The sequence below is a fragment of the Gavialis gangeticus genome, unplaced genomic scaffold, assembly GCF_001723915.1.
Source record: "Gavialis gangeticus isolate Ggan-Ray unplaced genomic scaffold, GavGan_comp1, whole genome shotgun sequence".
NCBI lineage: Eukaryota > Metazoa > Chordata > Crocodylia > Gavialidae > Gavialis > Gavialis gangeticus.
In genome coordinates, this window is record NW_017729004.1 from 69,459,334 (window position 1) to 69,476,502 (window position 17,169).

Sequence of the window (17,169 nt, forward strand, 5' to 3'; positions counted from 1 at the left end):
GAGAGAGAGAAATGACACAAGGTGGTAAAATGCAGAAGTATGAAAAAATTATATTTTGGCCTTTCCCAAGTATGACAAAAAAAATCAAATCACCATTGAGAGGAAAAGAAAAAAACCACACCAGTCAGAAGGTAACAAAATGCTAATTCTGTATTAAAGTATAAAGTATGCAAGTAAAAATCATAGCCATTTTTATAAAAGTGTGGCAACAACATTATTCTTATACTATGCTATGCAGAGAAAAAAAAAAAAAACACTTTTCAACTGCATTTTCAACATAAAAGTATTCCACCCTCTAAAAAATAAAGTTGAATAACAATTCAACTGATTAAATAGGTATCAAGGTTGCAACTGTCCACAAATGTATATACAGTCCATTAAAAAAAAAAAAGTGAAGAATACCTGTCTGTAAATACAGTTGAGCTCTCCGTAAAAAAGTAAGAAACCGTGAAGATCTGTCCTCAGAATAAGATTGAATTCAAGTGCTGATGGACAGAGAGCAGGGCAGTGTCACCTTGTATCTAAATGGAAGCACAGCTTGACGCCCTGCAGGTAGCTCTCCCTCAGGGCTCTGGGACCCACAGAAGCATCCACAGCACCCCCCTCAGCCACATGCTGTTACTGCATCCCTCTCTTCTCTCAGATAGGCAGGGCTGCACTGCAGGGCAGTGCGGCTGAGTTGTAGCCGTGGCGCCAGAAAAAGGGGCAAGAGTCGGGGTGGGGGGGTGCCATGAGAGACAGCAAGGCAATTTTGGTGTGGGCTGCAGTCAGGGGTATCTGAGTGTTGGATGAGTAGGGGAGCCCTGGGGTGGAGGCAGCATGGCATAAAACCACTGCTGCAGTCAAGTAAAACCAAAGCTATTAGTGGTTTGGGTTTTACATAGTATTCAATAGTTAAGGTTCTCTAAGGTTATGTGCCTGTTCCCTTTTCATGTTTAATATAGCCCCGTTTTAGTTTAACATTGCTCACAAGTAGGAAGATCATTTGCTTTAAAACACACACTTAAAATTTGTATTCCAGATTACTGGGTGCATCTACATGTGCACCATTACAGCGCAGTAATGGAAAATTACTGAACAGTACAGGCACGTGCATCTACATGACAACTTATGCCAAATAGTTACTGTGAAGTAAGGCACATGTAGACACCTTACTGAGCAGTAACCCTGTTTGTGCGGACTCACTTGGGAGTAACATTACTTTAAGTTACTGAGCAGTACAAGTGCACAGCGTAGATACGTCTTCTGAGCAGGGGCTCAAGCCAGATTTAGAAAGTTGTTGTTAAACCCCTGAATATGAACGCAACCTAAGGCCTGGCTGAGGGTTATATTTACATTATGTAGAACATCCAACTTTCAAACTGACATTTATCAGTAAGAAGTTTGCACACTGTCAGTAAAAACAAATTGTCTTGGGTTGGCAACTCTGAACTATACATTCAAATCCTGTTTATCTTCTTCCTAAGCAAAGTACAGGTCATCTACTTACATTAACGTTGAAAAAGGCATTTAAGAACTGATGATTTTCTATTTCCATTTAACTAACATTTATAACATGCTTTCTATAAATCCTAATACAGCACTGAGAAACATCCTGTTTTACCATACCAATGGATTCTATGAAAACACTGAAGCTGCCAACATCAGCAGCACCAGACAAAGGTCAAGACACTTGCCTGCCTGTACACAAATGCCAGGAGCTTGGGGAATATGCAGGAGGAGCTCGTCCTCCTGCTCAATGCAAATAATTATGACATCATTGGGATAACGGAGACCTGGTGGAACTCCACCCATTACTGGACATCAGGTATAGATGGCTATACCCTGTACAGGAGGGATCGTGTAGATAAAAGGGGCGGGGGGGGGTAGCTCTCTATGTTAAGGAAAGCTACATGTCTCTGCAAGCTGATATTGGCGACCAGGCTGGACAACTGGAGACCCTCTGGGTTCAAATCCGTGGGGAACATGACACAGGGGACACAACAGTGGGAGTCTACTACAGACCTCCCACCCAAAGTCCTGAGCTTGACCAGGAGTTCGCCCGGGAACTGGCTGAGGCCGCATGCTCCAGGACCATGGTTGTCATGGGTGACTTCAATTACTCGGACATCTCGTGGGAGGATCACTCAGCAAAATCCGAGTGGTAGCAAAGCTTCCTCTCATGCGTGGATGACCTCTACCTGACTCAAGAAGTCTATGGGCCAATGAGAGGCAAAGCGCTGCTCGACTGGTACTGGCTACTGGGGATGACCTAATCGGCGACCTAGTGATCGATGGGAAGCTGGGTGACAGCGACCACAAGCTGATCACTTTCACCATCTGCCATAAAGCTGGCAAGTCAGTCAGCAACACAGAAGTCCTTGACTTCAGGAAAGCCGACTTTGACAAGCTCAGGAGGCTTGTCAGTCAGGCCTTAAGGGATCATGACCTCAGGGAGAGGGGAGTTCAAGAAGAGTGGTTGCTCCTCAAGGGAGCGATCCTCAATGCACAAGCTAAGTCTATTCCATCTTGGAGGAAAGGCAGCAAGAGGGCACAGCAGCTCCCCAGGCTCTCCAGGGACCTAGCAGACCTCCTAAGGCTAAAAAACGAAAGCCTACAAAAGGTGAGGCCGCAGCTGGAGTAATGCATCCGTTTTGGGCTCCACAATTCAAAAAGGATGTGGAGAAGCTTGAGAGAGTCCAGAGAAGAGCCACGAGCATGATCAGAGGTCAGGAAAACAGACCTTACGATGACAGGATGAGAGTCATGGGGCTCTTTAATCTTGGAAAAGCACAGGCTCAGGGGTGATCTGATGGCCACCTGTAAGTTTATCAGGGGTGACCACCAGGATCTGGGGGAACGTTTGTTCACCAGAGCGCCCCAAGGGATGACGAGGTCAAAAGGTCATAAACTACTGCGAGACCGTTTCAGGCTGGACATAAGGAAGAATTTCTTTACTGTCCGAGCCCCCAAGGTCTGGAACAGCCTGCCATCGGAGGCGGTTCAAGCACCTACACTGAACACCTTCAAGAGCAAATTGGATGCTTATCTTGCTGGGATCCTATGACCCCTGCTGACTTCCTGCCCTTTGGGCGGGGGGCTGGACTTGATGATTTTCTGAGGTCCCTTCCGGCCCTAATGTCTATGAAATCTATGACAATCTATAAAGACAGTCATAGTCACATAAAAATGATTTTATAATGGTAACAGAAATAATGACCTCCATATCTGTTATTTCCTGGCATTTAATGACCAGCTGGATTTAGAACTCATGGCTCATTACCTCTTAGAACATAGCTGATTTCTCAGCCATTTATTTCTTAATTATACCCATCAACTGAATCTGACAATTTAGTTATATCAAGGGAAAAATACAACACTGCTATATCATATTTATACTTAATGTTACACAAGGTGCTAATGGTTTAGGCCTCTAAAGAAATAGAGCAATATAATAGGAGCAGTGCTTTTACCACTTTTGTAGTATTTGGCTGCTAAGGATGAGATGAACAAGCATGAACGCTAATCCTTGAAGCTCAAGAGTACAGTTATCATCCATAAATTTCTATAAAGCATGAATCTCTGGAATAGCAAGGCATTACATCAGCAGATTTTTACATACAAAAGCCAACAGGATGAAATTTACTTGGTAAATTCTTATTAGGCAGGTTTCTTTGCAGAAATTGCAGATAGAGCAATAATATAACTAGGATCTGGAATTTGTCAAGCAGGTTACCCCAAAGCCAACAACTATGATCCAAAAAAAAATATCAATGGTACCACAGAAGAACATTAAGGAAATTCCTATTTACTTTGAATGACATAAGAGCTTTACAGAGTTTGGTTGCTGTGCAGTACTTACCCCATGGTCTTTAGCAGCCTTAACTACTTTTAATAGAATATCTTCCTCAACGAACGGCCTCACAGCATCATGGATGATCACTACTTCAGGTTTCTGGAGCTTGTTCTCTGCAAAGATTTTTAGTCCATTGAAAATTGACCGGTGACGAGTCACTCCACCTTCTACCACTGTAATCCGTTTGTGACCATATTTCTGAATAATAGACTTCATTGTTTCAATGTGTTCAAGAGACACTACCACAATTATGTCCGATATCCAACTAATTCTGTAAGAAATTGAGAATGGGAAAATATAGTTGTACAAGTCGTCTCCTGTTAGAGCACTTGCTTTTAGATTTTAAACTATTTGTGTAATGAGAAATTCACTTTACAGTTAATACATTAACACAGTGAAGCAATCCCCCCATCTTCAAGCAGTAGTACTGCTTTGCTGTAGCAAGTGTCTGAACCTGACAAGCCATAGGGGAGGATCTGTAAACCCATTATGACCCCACTCCCTAATCTTTGAGATTCTGTGAAGGGGGCTGCCCAAATATTATCATTGGCAGGGATGGGAATTAAGCCTTCAGCAACACCAACAAGCAATCACCTCCACCAACTTAAAAAAACAGTTCCAATACCCACTTTAACCTGTGCCCCAATGATCTGCCATTTCCATTCACTTACGTATACTAGAACCTTCAGCTCAGTGGAGAAAAGCCAAAAAAAAAAATCCCCAAAATGTCTCTTCATTGGTTCTGGGCAGAAAAACAATCCTTCGTGATCTCAAGTTTAGCTTTGGGTTTACCGCTGAGTATACAAGCAAGACCCTCCCCCTTCAGGCACCTGAGAGTTTGTAAGTACCAGGAGGACATAGATGCACTCCACCCTATGTGCCTAAGTTTTGATAACATGCACAGAGCATGAAGGTCAGGATTAATAATTGCCTACTATTTAAAAAAAGGAAGAGAAACATAGTGAAACTTAGGACCTACTTGCTAAAATGCCTGAGAAGTAATTCCCAGGGAATCTCCCATACACACAAATGCTATCCAAAAAAAGGTTCAGTAACCTGCCCACAGTAAGGGATAATTTCAAGCAGCATGGGAAGTCCCAGCAACTACCTAGGTTCTTTTCTCCTATTATGTCCTGCTACAATTGAGTTATTAACAAGTAAGTTAATACTTCTGATTGGGAACATGAGTATTATATTTAGGCGTTAGACTACATGGCCCCTTCCAGCCATACATTTTATGTGAAGTTTTGTCAAATCTGATTCTCTGAAAGGTTAAGCTTTCACATCAATTTTAATATGGTGACAGGTGGTTTTGCACTAAAACAATCAAACCAACCAACCCAAGAACAGGGCACTCAGCCCTCCTTAAGGCTCACATACAATTCAACAAGGACAAGTACAAAGTACTGCACTTGGGATGGAATAATTGCATGGACAAATACAAACAAGGGAATGAGTGGCTAGGCTGCAGAACTGCAGGGAAGGACCTGAATGAGCCAACAGTGTGCTCTTGTTGCTAAAAAGTAGAGATGCACCAATATATTGGTCCATATTGAATTGGCACCGATAAAGGAAAATTGCTGTTATCGGTAATTGGCTTTTTTTGGCCTGTATAGTTGATTATGTTGCTGATAAATGCCACGTGCAGGCATGCAACCACAGCGTGCATGTGGACAGGAATGCAGCCTGGCAGCTTGGAGAGCAGCACCCGGATAGTAAGTCTGTGAGGGGGAACATATCAAGGTCCCTACAGTGAGGGAGAGAATGGGGCTGCCAGGATGGGGCAGGACACGGTATGGAGCCATAGGCTGTCCAGGTGGTGTGGGGATTGGGGGGCAGATCCCTGCCACTGCATGTGCCCCAGGTGAGGCATGGGGCCATGTGCCCCCTGGATTTGTGTGTGGGGCAAGGGTGGGCTGCACCAGCCTCTTCCTGGCGGGGGGGTTTGGGCTGGGGCTGCACTCGGGGGAGGCAGTGGTGGCGCTGGGAGGGGAGGCTACAGGGTGGGCTACAGCCACCCTAAAATTCCCTGTAGCCCCCATGACCCCCTCTCCCAGTGCTGCCACTGCCCACCTCACTGCTGGCCTGCCCCAAGCACAGCCCCAGCCCAGCCCCCTGCCAAGAAGAGGCCAGTGGAGCCCCCAGCAGGCAGCCCACCCTCAGGTAGTGCCTGCCCCAGCCCCATTCCCACTCCCTCCCTCCCTCACTCACTGTGGGAGCCGCGATTTGCTCCCCCCCACAGATTTACTGGCCGGATGCTGCTCTCCAAGCTGCCAGGCTGCATATCAGCTACCAGATCGGTATCAGCCAAAAAAATCGTTATCAGTGCACCCCTACTAAAAAGCCAACAGCACACTGTATTGTATTAATAGGAGTGTCACCTCCAAATCTAGGGAAACAATTATTGGGAAGCACTGGTGAGGCCTCATCTGGAGTGCCCTGCATTTTAAGGATGGGGACAGACTAGAAAGAGTCCAACATGTAACAAAAATTATTAGGGGCCCAGGAAGCCAGTCTGATGAGGAAAGGTTGAAAGAACTAAGCTTATTTCATCTGAAGAAGAGAAGACAGGGGCGATTTGATAGCAGTTTTCAAATACCTGAAGGGCAATTACAGACAGGATGGAGATCAGCTTTACTCTGTGGCTGTAGAAGACAGGACTACGAGCAATGGCCTCAGGCTGTAGCAGGGGAAAATATAGTCAGAAAATTCCTCCTCATCTTCAGCCTATGAGGGTGGGCAAGCACTGGAACAGCCTACCCAGAAAAAGTTGTGGAATCCCCATCCTTGGTAGTTTTCAAGAGCAGGTTAGACAGACACTTGGCTGGGATGGTCCTGCCTTGAGCAGGGGGCTGGACTAAATGACCTTGGGCTCGCCAACATGAAACATTTACTGTGTAGGAGACTACTCAGCTGAGCAGTTAATGCTGTGCATTGACACATGCACCCCTATTAAGCTGGCATAAACCAAATTATTCTGCAGTAGGACAGTACTTGTTTTTTTTACTCTGCAGCATCACACATGTAGACACTGCCCTGACTGGGCGGGCACAAGGGTGCTTCAGTACAAGGGCTGCCTATTGGCTAGCCCCATGCTGAAGCACCCTCATGCCCCAGCCAGACCCTCCACAGTATGTTAAGCTCAGGGGGGAACAGCCCTGGGCTGGCAGGCTGACCCACCAGGTTCCCTCCCAGCCGGGCCTGCTCCAACCCTGCTCAATGTGCTGTGGTCCCAGACACAAATGTAAACAGCGTGCCCAAAGCAATAAGCTCTGGTACAATAATAATTTTAATGAAAACTTTTAAAACTTACTTTATTTCTTACTTGAAACAGGGAAATAAATAGGAATGCTACTAAAATTCTACAGCAAGTATTTTGACTGTTCTTTAGGAAATGCAAAGCATACAGGTATCCTTCTCACGTCTCTGCCACATTTGACTATCTTGTTATGCATGCTTCTGCTCATTTACTGTATTTTGCAAGATCTTTCATTATACATGTGCCTTCAGGCAGCAGGCATTGCAGCAGGTGTTGCATAGTCTGAGGCTCTGTGCTGCAGTCACAAGTGGTTGAACCAATGGTATAGCCCCACTTCTTTAGTTCCATTAGCATCCAACTCCGGTATGTTGGCAGTTGAGACATCACCACCTTTGCCGTTGTTCATCAGCCCCTGGTAGCAAGGACTTGGCTGCTGCAATGTCTATTTTTTCCTCTGTCAGATATTTTCTTCAGTCTCTTGCTCCTCATCTATAGTACAGATATTCCGAAATGTCCTCAAACTCCTTAGTGCTAAGGCTGTGCAAACACTTTTATGAAACTTGTAATCATGAGATGCCATGGCTTCAAGTTTCATTCCTAACTTCTCACTCATTCCAGTTCATCAAGAGGTTAAAGAACCCTTCAAGTAAATGTTGTCATGTACCTACATTTAGCCATAAAAAAAACCTGCGTTTTTTTTTTTAAATCAAAACTAAGGCACACTAATTGGATACACGTCAATTCCTTACATACTGTGATTCATTTAAATCTAAAAATTAAACACAAGTCAGGAAGAGCCAGCCCATGCTAAAAGAAATCAAAAAGATATCTATTATTCCTTACAAATCACAACTGAATTGCACAAGTTACTGCACAGTGAAAAAACAAAATGTGCTCTGTGCTTGCACTAGTAACAGACTAATATAGAACTACAGGAATTCCTTATTCTGAGGCCAAGTGAAATGGACTACACTGCAACTGTCATGTGTACAGACGGATGGGAATTTGGAGAGAATACTAAACTCCCTCTGTTTCATCTTCTCATAGTACAACCCAGGGAATCACACAAATAAGTGCCTCCGTAATTTTGTGCATAAAACATACAACTGCACATAATCACATAATATTGTGTAATTTCCCTCCTACACTGTGGGGATTGTCCCACGACTGTGAATGGGGCCCCAGTCATGCCAGGTCGGGGGGCATTCAGAGCCCAGCAGCTCATCCAGGGGCATGGTGCAGAGAAGCCAAGGAGGGGGAACATGCCCCTCCTCCCCCGGCATGCATGCAGCAGCGGGGGCTGCCTACCCACTCCCCTGGAGGAGCTGCTGGGCTCTAACTGCTCCACTACCCAGCCCAGCCCTACTCCCCCCCACAGCCCTTCCCCCTGTAGGCAGGGGCAGCTGTACTGGGCAGAGGAGCCCACACCCACCCATAAACCCCACACACTCCCATATCCACCCACAACCCCCCTGCCTCCACAATCTCGCCACCTTCACAAACCCCACACACACCTGACATCTACCCCCCAACCACACCCCACGCCCTTGCCCACGCACAAGTACCTGCATATATTCCTAAAGAAGGTTAAAATAGTGTAATATTTGTTTTAATTTGTAAAAATATTAATGTAATTAATTGTGTATGATTTTGAATTTCTGAGCATAATTTTCAGTTTTGCTGTGCATAACTGCAGGTGTATCAGTGACAGCAGAGAATTAGGATGGATAGTACAGACCAGCTTTTGCAAAGAGTATGGATGTGTTCATTACTTCCACTCATGCAAAATGCGAGAAAGGTTAAGAGGGGGGGTCACAGGTCCACCCCATCTCATAGAAGAGTAAACAAATCCATTTCCACTGAGATCACATAAAATTGTTCCCAAGATCTTCCTGAAGGGGTGTGGCTATATTTTCAGATATATAACAATGCCTGTAAGAGCATAGATTGTCCAGAATTATTACATAATGAAAAGTCCATATTTTGGAGTCTAAATAGAAATACATGCCAAAAAGCCTCATAATTTACCCCATTAAAACCACTAAACATGCAATCAAAATCATGGACCCCAAGTCTAATTGCAGAGTAAAGCCGGAACAGCTATCCTGTGGGTACATTATGTGACTGAATCCCACTAATAAGTGAGCAAGCTACTTCACCCTTTGGGGCCCCCTGGCATTAGTTTGAACTAGCACACGAAGAAGCTCACTAGCTGTGAAGTAATATCAGTCAGCAGTTGATGGTGTACAAAGGGCCCAGAAAAAGCTTAGACATCAATGTACATAGGCAAGGTTCACACCCTAGGCAAAACCCTGCCTGAGAATGAGAGAGATGCTGCCCAGTGCCAAAAAGGCACCAATGTGGAGAGGGCACCAAGCATGGAGGGGGGTGGGAGGGCAGTACTCAAAGCCCCTGTCTGCTGCTGCCATGGAGTGGTCTGCCTGGCCCAAGTTTTTGCTGCTACTGTTGCACCAGCAATGTAGTATCCCTGCTCCCAGCTGATGTTAGTGCCCCGCTTCTCCACCCCTTGTTAAACTACTGTCTATATGGGGTTAAGCAACAGATTATCAGTACATCCAAGAATGCAAGTCCCACCTAAAAATCACAAGCTTGGGGGCCTAAGTATTTTTGAGGAGCTAGGCATGGTGATGCTCAGAATAGAGCTGTTGGATAAAATAAGCAAACAGTAATGGAAGCAAGACAAGAATCCAGTAGGGCTGTGCAAAATTTTGCCACCAGTTTTGTTTCAACACCGTTTCAAGGTCGAAACAGCAAAATCAAAATGAAACAGATATAGTCGAAACAGCCTCATAACAAAACAAGGCAAGTTGAAATGTGTTGTTTCAACATTTTGTCCATGGGCTATAATGGGGAAGGTTAAAAACAGCCTATAACTTTGTCATTGCTGGCCTGATTTGAATGAAACTTGGAAGACTGGTAGCCCCTTAGGAGGGCGTGAAGCCTGCCAAGTTGCAAAGAGATAGCTGCAAGGGGTGTGGATAAACTTCACCCCAAAATCTTGAAAGTAAAACTCATGTCACATGTATGTGTTAAGCCACAGCAGTGTCAGAACTGCAGGAATGTTCTTAGCCCCTGCTAAGGCCACAAAGCCTGCCAAGCTTCAAGGCAATAGGTGCAGGGGTTTGGGGGAAACTGTACCTCAAGCTGAGGACAAGCAAAACTCGTGACATTGTGTGTGTTAAGGCGCAGCAGGGTGAAAGCTGCAGGCCTGCCACAAAGCCTGCCAGCTTTCAAGGAGATAGCTGCAGGGGTTCTGGGGCCCTGCACCTCTAGCTGCTAACAGGCAAAACTCATGTCATGGGTGTTTGTGCAGCTGTGTCTGTCTTGGGGCACAGTGGGGACGGAAACTACTGCAGGCCTGGCTGCTAGGCCCTGCTGAGGCCACAAAGCCTGCCAGCTGTTAAGGAGATAAGCACAGGGGGGTTCTGGGGCCCTGCACCCCTAGCTGCTGACAGGCAAAACTCGTGACATGGGTGCTTGTGCAACTGCTGCCTCATCAGGCAGCAGGACTGAAGATCCCCCATCACTTGCCATCAGAGACCTGGGGGTAATAATTGACCACAGTATGAACATGAGCTGGCAGTGCAATGCTGTAGCCAGCATGGCCAACAATATCCTGGCATGCATCAATTGATGCATTTCCAGCAAAACCAACAAAGCCATTGCAAAGAAATGACTCTCCTGCTCTACTCGGCATTGGTGAGACTGCAACTGGAGTACTGCCTCCAGGTGTGGGCTCCACACTTTAACAAGGACATGGTAAAGCTTGAGAGAGTCCAGAGAAGGGCTACCCATATAATCAGAGACTTGCACGGCAAGCCGTATGAGGAAAGGCTGAGGGACCTGGGACTCTTCAGCCTGAAAAAGAGAAGGCGGAGAGGGGACTTTGTAGCGGTAAGCTGCAATTATCTGACTTATTAGGAAAACTCACTCTCAAAAGTAGTAGCTATCCAAGATAAGTGATTTCTTTCTTCAGTTTCAGTTAGAAAGTCTTATTAATACTTGGGGCACCAAGGGCACCCATTGGGGAGCTAAAATGTCTTTACACAAATGCCAGGAGTATGGGGAATAAGCAGGAGGAGCTCACACTCTTAGTTGCTAGCACACAGTATAACCTAGTCGGCTTAACTGAAACATTGTGGGATTCTACGCATGACTGGGCGGTAGGCATTGAGGGGTACAGGTTGTATAGGTGCGACAGAGTGGGGAAAATAAAGGCAGGGATGTAGCTGTCTATGTTAAGGAGCAGTATACATCTTCCATCATCAAGGAGAGGGTAGAGGAGGGAAATACCAAGGCACTGTGGGTCAGCATCCAGGAGGGGCCAGGGGAAAAGGACTTGGTAGTGGGGGTCTACTACAGACCTCCTCACCAGGATGACGAGCTAGATGAGGTATTCTCCAGGCAGCTCTCAGATGCCATACAGGCAGGGAGGCAGTGGTCATGGGGGATCTAAATTTCCCCAGCATCTACTAGGAGGAAGACAGCCAAAACAAGCCGCTCATGGAGGTTCTTACACTGTGTGCAGGACCTCCACCTAAACCAGGTGGTGTCCAGTCCCACCAGGGGTAGCGTCTTGCTAGACCTGGTCTTAGCAACAGGGGATGATCTCATGGGGAACTGTGTGAGTACACAGTAACCTGGGAGATAATGACCATCACTTGGTAGAGTTCACTATCCAGAGAAGGGTGAGAAAAATATCCAGTGAGACTAGAGTGTTAAGACTTCAGAAGGGCCAACTTTAGTAAATTTAGAAGGCTAGTTAGTGAGGTGGCAGAACTCAGGAGCATCGAGCAAATGGGGGTCCAAGAGAGTTGGCGGTTTCTCAAGGGAGTGATCCTTGGGGCACAAAAGGAGTCTACCCCCTTACGCAGAAAAAGGGCTAAGGGGATAAAAAAAAAAAAAAAAAAAAAGCCCCCTTGGCTGAACAGGGAACTCCAGGAAAGACTAGGGACAAAGAAAGATTTATAGGCAGTGGAAGCAGGGGGCAGCCACCAAGGAGGCATACACCTCCCTGGCACACTATTGCAGGGAATCAGATAGGCAGGCCAAGGCAGGACTGGAGCTTAGGCTGGCTTCAACAATTAAGGACAATAAAAAGTCCTTCTACAGATGCATAGTGAGCAAAAGGAAAGCACAGAGTAACATAGGGCCTCTGCAGGACAAATCAGGACAGTTGGTGGTTGACACAGGGAAAAAGGCAGAGCTCTTCAATGAGTTCTTTGCTTCAGTATTCCTAAGTACTGACCAAGACAATCCCCCTACCTTGAGCATAGACAGATGTCCAAAAGGCACCAGACCGCCAAAGGTTAGTGCTGACTTAGTTAAGGAGCACTTGGAAGGGCTGGATGGGTGCAAGTCGGCCGGCCCAGATGACCTCCATCCACGGGTGCTGAAAGAATTGGCCAGCGTCATAGCTGAGCCACTGGCATGGCTGTTTGAGCCATCATGGTGCTCCAGCCAGATCCCTGAGGACTAGAAAAGAGCCAAACTGGTGCCCATATTTAAGAAGGCGAGAAGGGATGAGACAGGTAACTTTAGGCCAGTCAGTCTTACCTCTATCCCTGGGAAAATACTGGAAAAAATCATCAAAGAGCACATTTGTGATGCTAAAAGGAAACCAGCATGGGTTCATCACAGGTAGATCCTACCTGACAAACCTTATAGCCTTTTATGACCAGATCACACACTGCCTTGACACAGGAGCTGAGGCTGATGTCATCTACCTGGATTTTAGGAAGGCCTTCAACACAGTTTCGCATTCTATTCTCATAGGGAAGCTAGCAAGCTGTGGAGCGGATGTCTACGCAGTCAGGTGGGTGGCCAACTGGCTTAGGGACCACACCCAGAGTGTGGTGGTAGACGGGTCATTCTCAGCCTGGAAGGAGGTGGGCAGTAGGGTCCCACAGGGTTTGGTCGTTGGACCAGTGTTATTTAATATCTTCATCAGCAATTTGGACGAGAGTGTAGAGAGCACCCTCTCCAAGTTTGCAGATGATACCAAGTTATGGGGCAAAGTTAACACACCAGAGGGCCCCGGAGCAGGTACAGGCCGACCTGGACAAGTTGGATCAATGGGCAAAATAAAATAGGTTGCAATTCAACAAAGATACTCCACCTAGGAAGGAGGAATCCCCAGCACACCTATAGGTTGGGGGATGACCTCCTCAGCAGCTCAGAGGCTGAGAGACATCTTGGAGTCATCGTTGATTCCAAGATGAACATGAGCCAGTACTGTAACAAGGTCATCAACAAGGCCAATCACACCTTGTCATGTATTAGCAGATGCGTGACCAACCGATCAAGGGAGGTGATGCTCCCTGTCTATGTGGCATCGGTCAGGACACAGTTGGAATACTGTGTCCAGTTTTGGATGCCACACTTCAAGAGGGACATGGAGAATCTGGAGAGGGCTTAGAGGAGGGACACTCACATGATTAGTGGCCTCTGTGAAAGACCCTATGAGGGGAGATTGAGAGATCTGGATCTCTTCAGCCTTCACAAGAGATGTCTGCGGGGAGACCCTGTAGCCACCTCTAAGCTTATCAAGGGAGGACAACAGGGAATTGGTGATGCACTATTTACCAGAGTGCCCCAGGGAGTAACTAGGAATAATGGGTGCAAACTAGTGAAGAGTAGATTTAGGTTAGATATTAGGAAGAATTTTTTTACACTAAGGATGACCAGAATCTGGAATGGGCTTCCAAGAGAGGTAGTACTATCACCCAACTTGACTACCTAGCCTCTTCTTGAAGATCTCCACCTGGGGTCATCTAACCTCGGTCCTCTTTCCTGCCAGGGGCAGGAGGCCTGACGTGATGATCCACTGTGGTCCCTTCCAACTCTACAATCTATGAATCTATAATACTTAACTGAGTAAACAAAACAAGGTCTTGGATAGGTACATAAAATGATTTAAGGTTCAGGAAAACATTAAGAAGCTTTCTTCTTCCCCATTAGGCAAACAAAAGGTTAGAAAGATACTAGTATTTCATGCCTTTGATAAGCCACACAAAATACACAATTATCAAGGCCAAAGTTCTCAAAAATAAAATCAGTGAACATGTACAGTCAATCTGAAACACCATGAAGTACCTGATTTTCATGTAAAAAGTTCTCCTGTGTGCGCATTTGCATTTAATAGTTAAGGGGTAGAGGAGACAAAGGACAGAAGTAAAATTTCTGCTTGTGTGACACTCATCTAGAAACAAGTGGCTGGAGCAGTTAGTTGGGTGATGCCAAGAGAAGTTATTAAACCAAAATTCAGAGAACCTGGTTTTTTTTCTTTGTTTGTTTTTACAGGTTTTACAAGTAATATACTGCAAGTCTGAAATTTTTCTAAGCTGGCAGCCCTCTTATAGCCTTCCAGAGGAACAGGTGAAAGCAAGAGATCTCCTTGCATTCCTTAGCAAGCTACCTGTACTACTGAGCCCAAGGAGCTGGGCTGCTATTCCTGCACATTTAGGTAGGAAACTTTCTGTTTCAAACCCCAATGCCACACACACGCACGCACGCACGCACGCACGCACGCACGCACACACACAGATTACCTAGCCCGCACAGCAAAACTAAAGCAGCAAGTGAATTCAGATCCTGCTCTTGGCTAGGTGGCAGTTAAAAAAAAAGTCAGTCCTCTTTTTCTCTCTCTACACACTGTTTAGCTTTAGGACAAAAATACAATATTGCGGCCTGACAAATAGCAACTTTCCCAAAGCTTACCCGCAACAGAAATAAAGATATTTCTAAATTATGCTTTATTTTTCTAATATTATTTCCTTCCCAAACCTTAATCCCTCTTTTCTAGGTCTCTAAACACACCCACTGAGGGAAGATACAGACCAAAGGCTATCAACCAGGGGTATGCATACCCCTGGAGGTACTTGGGAAGGCCCCAGGGGGCAGCAGCACAGAGAAGCCGGGCCACATCCGGTTTCACCACCAGCACTTCTGGTTTCACCACTGCACACAGAGGACCTCTGCCCCTTCTCATAGATTGGCTGCAGAGGGTCCACCTCCCCCCACTCATCAACCAGCCACAGGACTCCCTGCTTCTTGACCAGCTGCCAAAGGTACACCAACCAAAAAAGACTGAAAGCCTCCGATATGAACTATTATTCTTTTTCTATGCAGACTCCCATGGAATTTGGGCAGATGCCACAGAGAACAAACTGTGACAAGCTTGACTGCAGTGCAACCCTAGACCAGTGCCACGCTACAGACAGTGCCCCTGCAGCCACCGTGCCTCCACTCCCTGCTGGACATGGCACCACACGTCCCCACTTGCTTCAGCAGTTCACCACCTGCTCCAGGGCCCCTGCGGGACCCCACTGACCACAACGGGCGTCGTATCCTGCACGTGGGCTCCACCAGGCAAGCAGGACCAGCCCGCCCCGTGCTCACGTAAGCAAAGCACAGAAACCACCTCGGCCCCGCCCTGTTCCAGAATTTACAGCACAAACCGCGGGGCAAGGGTCACACGTGACGTCAGCCTCCCCCGCGCATGCTCAATCAATAGCCAGTCGCTCACACCTAGCCCCCGCAGCTATCGGCCCCGTAGTTGCAGGGCGGGAGCCTGGCGGGGAAGGGTGGAACCTTGCGCATGCGCGGGGCGGTACCTCTCGAGCGCGCGAGCAGTGTGACTGACGAGTGGCCTCCCCTGCAGTGTGCAGAACTGCTTCGGCCTGGCGGCCCCAAGGCGCTCCCCGCTGCCGCCCGCCGGGAGCACCGCAGCCACCGACCCCGCGTTCCAGCTGCTGCCGAGCTCCATGCGCGCGGGCCCGCGGCTCTCACACATCTGCCGAGCGGCTCCTCCTCCGTGGGGGCAGCCAGACCTCACGGAGCGGTGCCGCTGGCCCTTTAAATCTCGAGCGGGGAGAGGGAGGCCAGTGGTGCGGCTGTCCGAGGTGCGCATGCGCAGCCGCTCTCCTGACGAGCCGGGGGGGGGGGGGGGCGCGCCCCCCCCCCCCCCCGCGGGGGGGGGGGGGGGCGCGCCCCCCCCCCCCCCCGCGGGGGGGGGGGGGGGCGCGCCCCCCCCCCCCCCCGCGGGGGGGGGGGGGGGGGGGGGGGGGGGCTTCAGCGCCGCCCCCGGATTCCGAAGCGGCTGGGCCGGGCAGCTTCCCCCTAGGGGGCTCCGGGACGCTACAGTAGGGCCCAGACTGCGGGCCCACCCCGCCGGGGGAGGCTGAGGGAAGGGCAGCCAGCTGCATTTCCTGGACTGTCCCCTGTATTGAGAGCCTGTTAAAGGCCCCCTAGGAAAGAGCCAAGAGTTGGCACGGCCAGTGGAGCCCCCAGGGCATATCTATACTTCATTAATGTGCTGTAGTTACTGCACTTTAGTTTAGTGCTTGTATAACTGTACTAAATCAGCATGCAGTAACTGGCACTACTGTGCAGTAGTGCTGGCACAGAGCTTTTTAGTGCGCTAACTGCATGGAAGCCAAATGGTACTGTGCAGTAGCACATCAGCACATTTTTTGCCGTGACACACTGCTGTGCAGTAATACTAGGTCACTGTGCAGTTAGCATGTCATGGAGGTGTGCTCCTAGTGTCCTAACGTTTCTATCTGTCTCCTCCTGCTTTGTCACAGCAGAACAGCTCCAGGATTTTTCTGCAGTCCAAACACCTGAAAGCAAAGAGACATCATTTCTGAGGGGAGCCTCCAGTCTAATGAGGTTGTGAATTGCTGCCTTGGAGGCTACACAACCCTGGGCGTCACCCTACAGTGCTTTTTGATCATTTCTAGAGTGCCGTGGGGTGGTGCACAATGCTAGCATTGTTAGATATGCAGACGTGAGTCACAAGATAAACCCAGAGGTTTCAAATAGAAATCCTGTATTGTTTTACCAAGTCAGAACAGACCAAAAGCTTGAGGGTTCAGGAAAATGTAGAACTGCTGCCTAAAAGGAAAATGAGAAATGAGTAACTTTGCTTATGTTATGAAAAATTCCATAGTATTCAAAACATTCTCACCCATTGTTGGCTTTCCAAGTTTTTTGCAACAGGAAAATGCTCTGTTATTTTTCCATAGTTAAAAAAAAAAAAAAAAAAAAAAAA

The 17,169-nt window shown here is 47.4% G+C and overlaps 1 protein-coding gene and 1 long non-coding RNA gene across 6 annotated transcripts in view; one reads left to right on the forward strand and one right to left on the reverse strand.

Annotated features, from left to right (window-relative positions):
- Positions 1-16,049, reverse strand: part of ISPD (isoprenoid synthase domain containing) — a 265,206-nt gene extending 249,157 nt beyond the window's left edge. Inside the window, exons 1-2 of one of the 5 annotated variants that reach the window (XM_019508509.1) lie at positions 15,731-16,049; positions 3,842-4,106 (exon numbers count right to left, since the gene is read on the reverse strand). In XM_019508509.1, the coding sequence (XP_019364054.1) occupies positions 3,842-4,106; positions 15,731-16,026 (561 nt within the window). In that variant the 5' untranslated portion in view covers positions 16,027-16,049. The remainder of the gene's footprint in view (positions 1-3,841; positions 4,107-15,730) is intronic. The other 4 variants (XM_019508512.1, XM_019508510.1, XM_019508513.1 and 1 more) reach the window with 4 other exon arrangements.
- Positions 15,941-17,169, forward strand: part of LOC109291462 — an 11,287-nt gene continuing 10,058 nt past the window's right edge. Inside the window, exon 1 of the long non-coding RNA XR_002095847.1 lies at positions 15,941-16,018. This is a non-coding gene — a long non-coding RNA (uncharacterized LOC109291462). The remainder of the gene's footprint in view (positions 16,019-17,169) is intronic.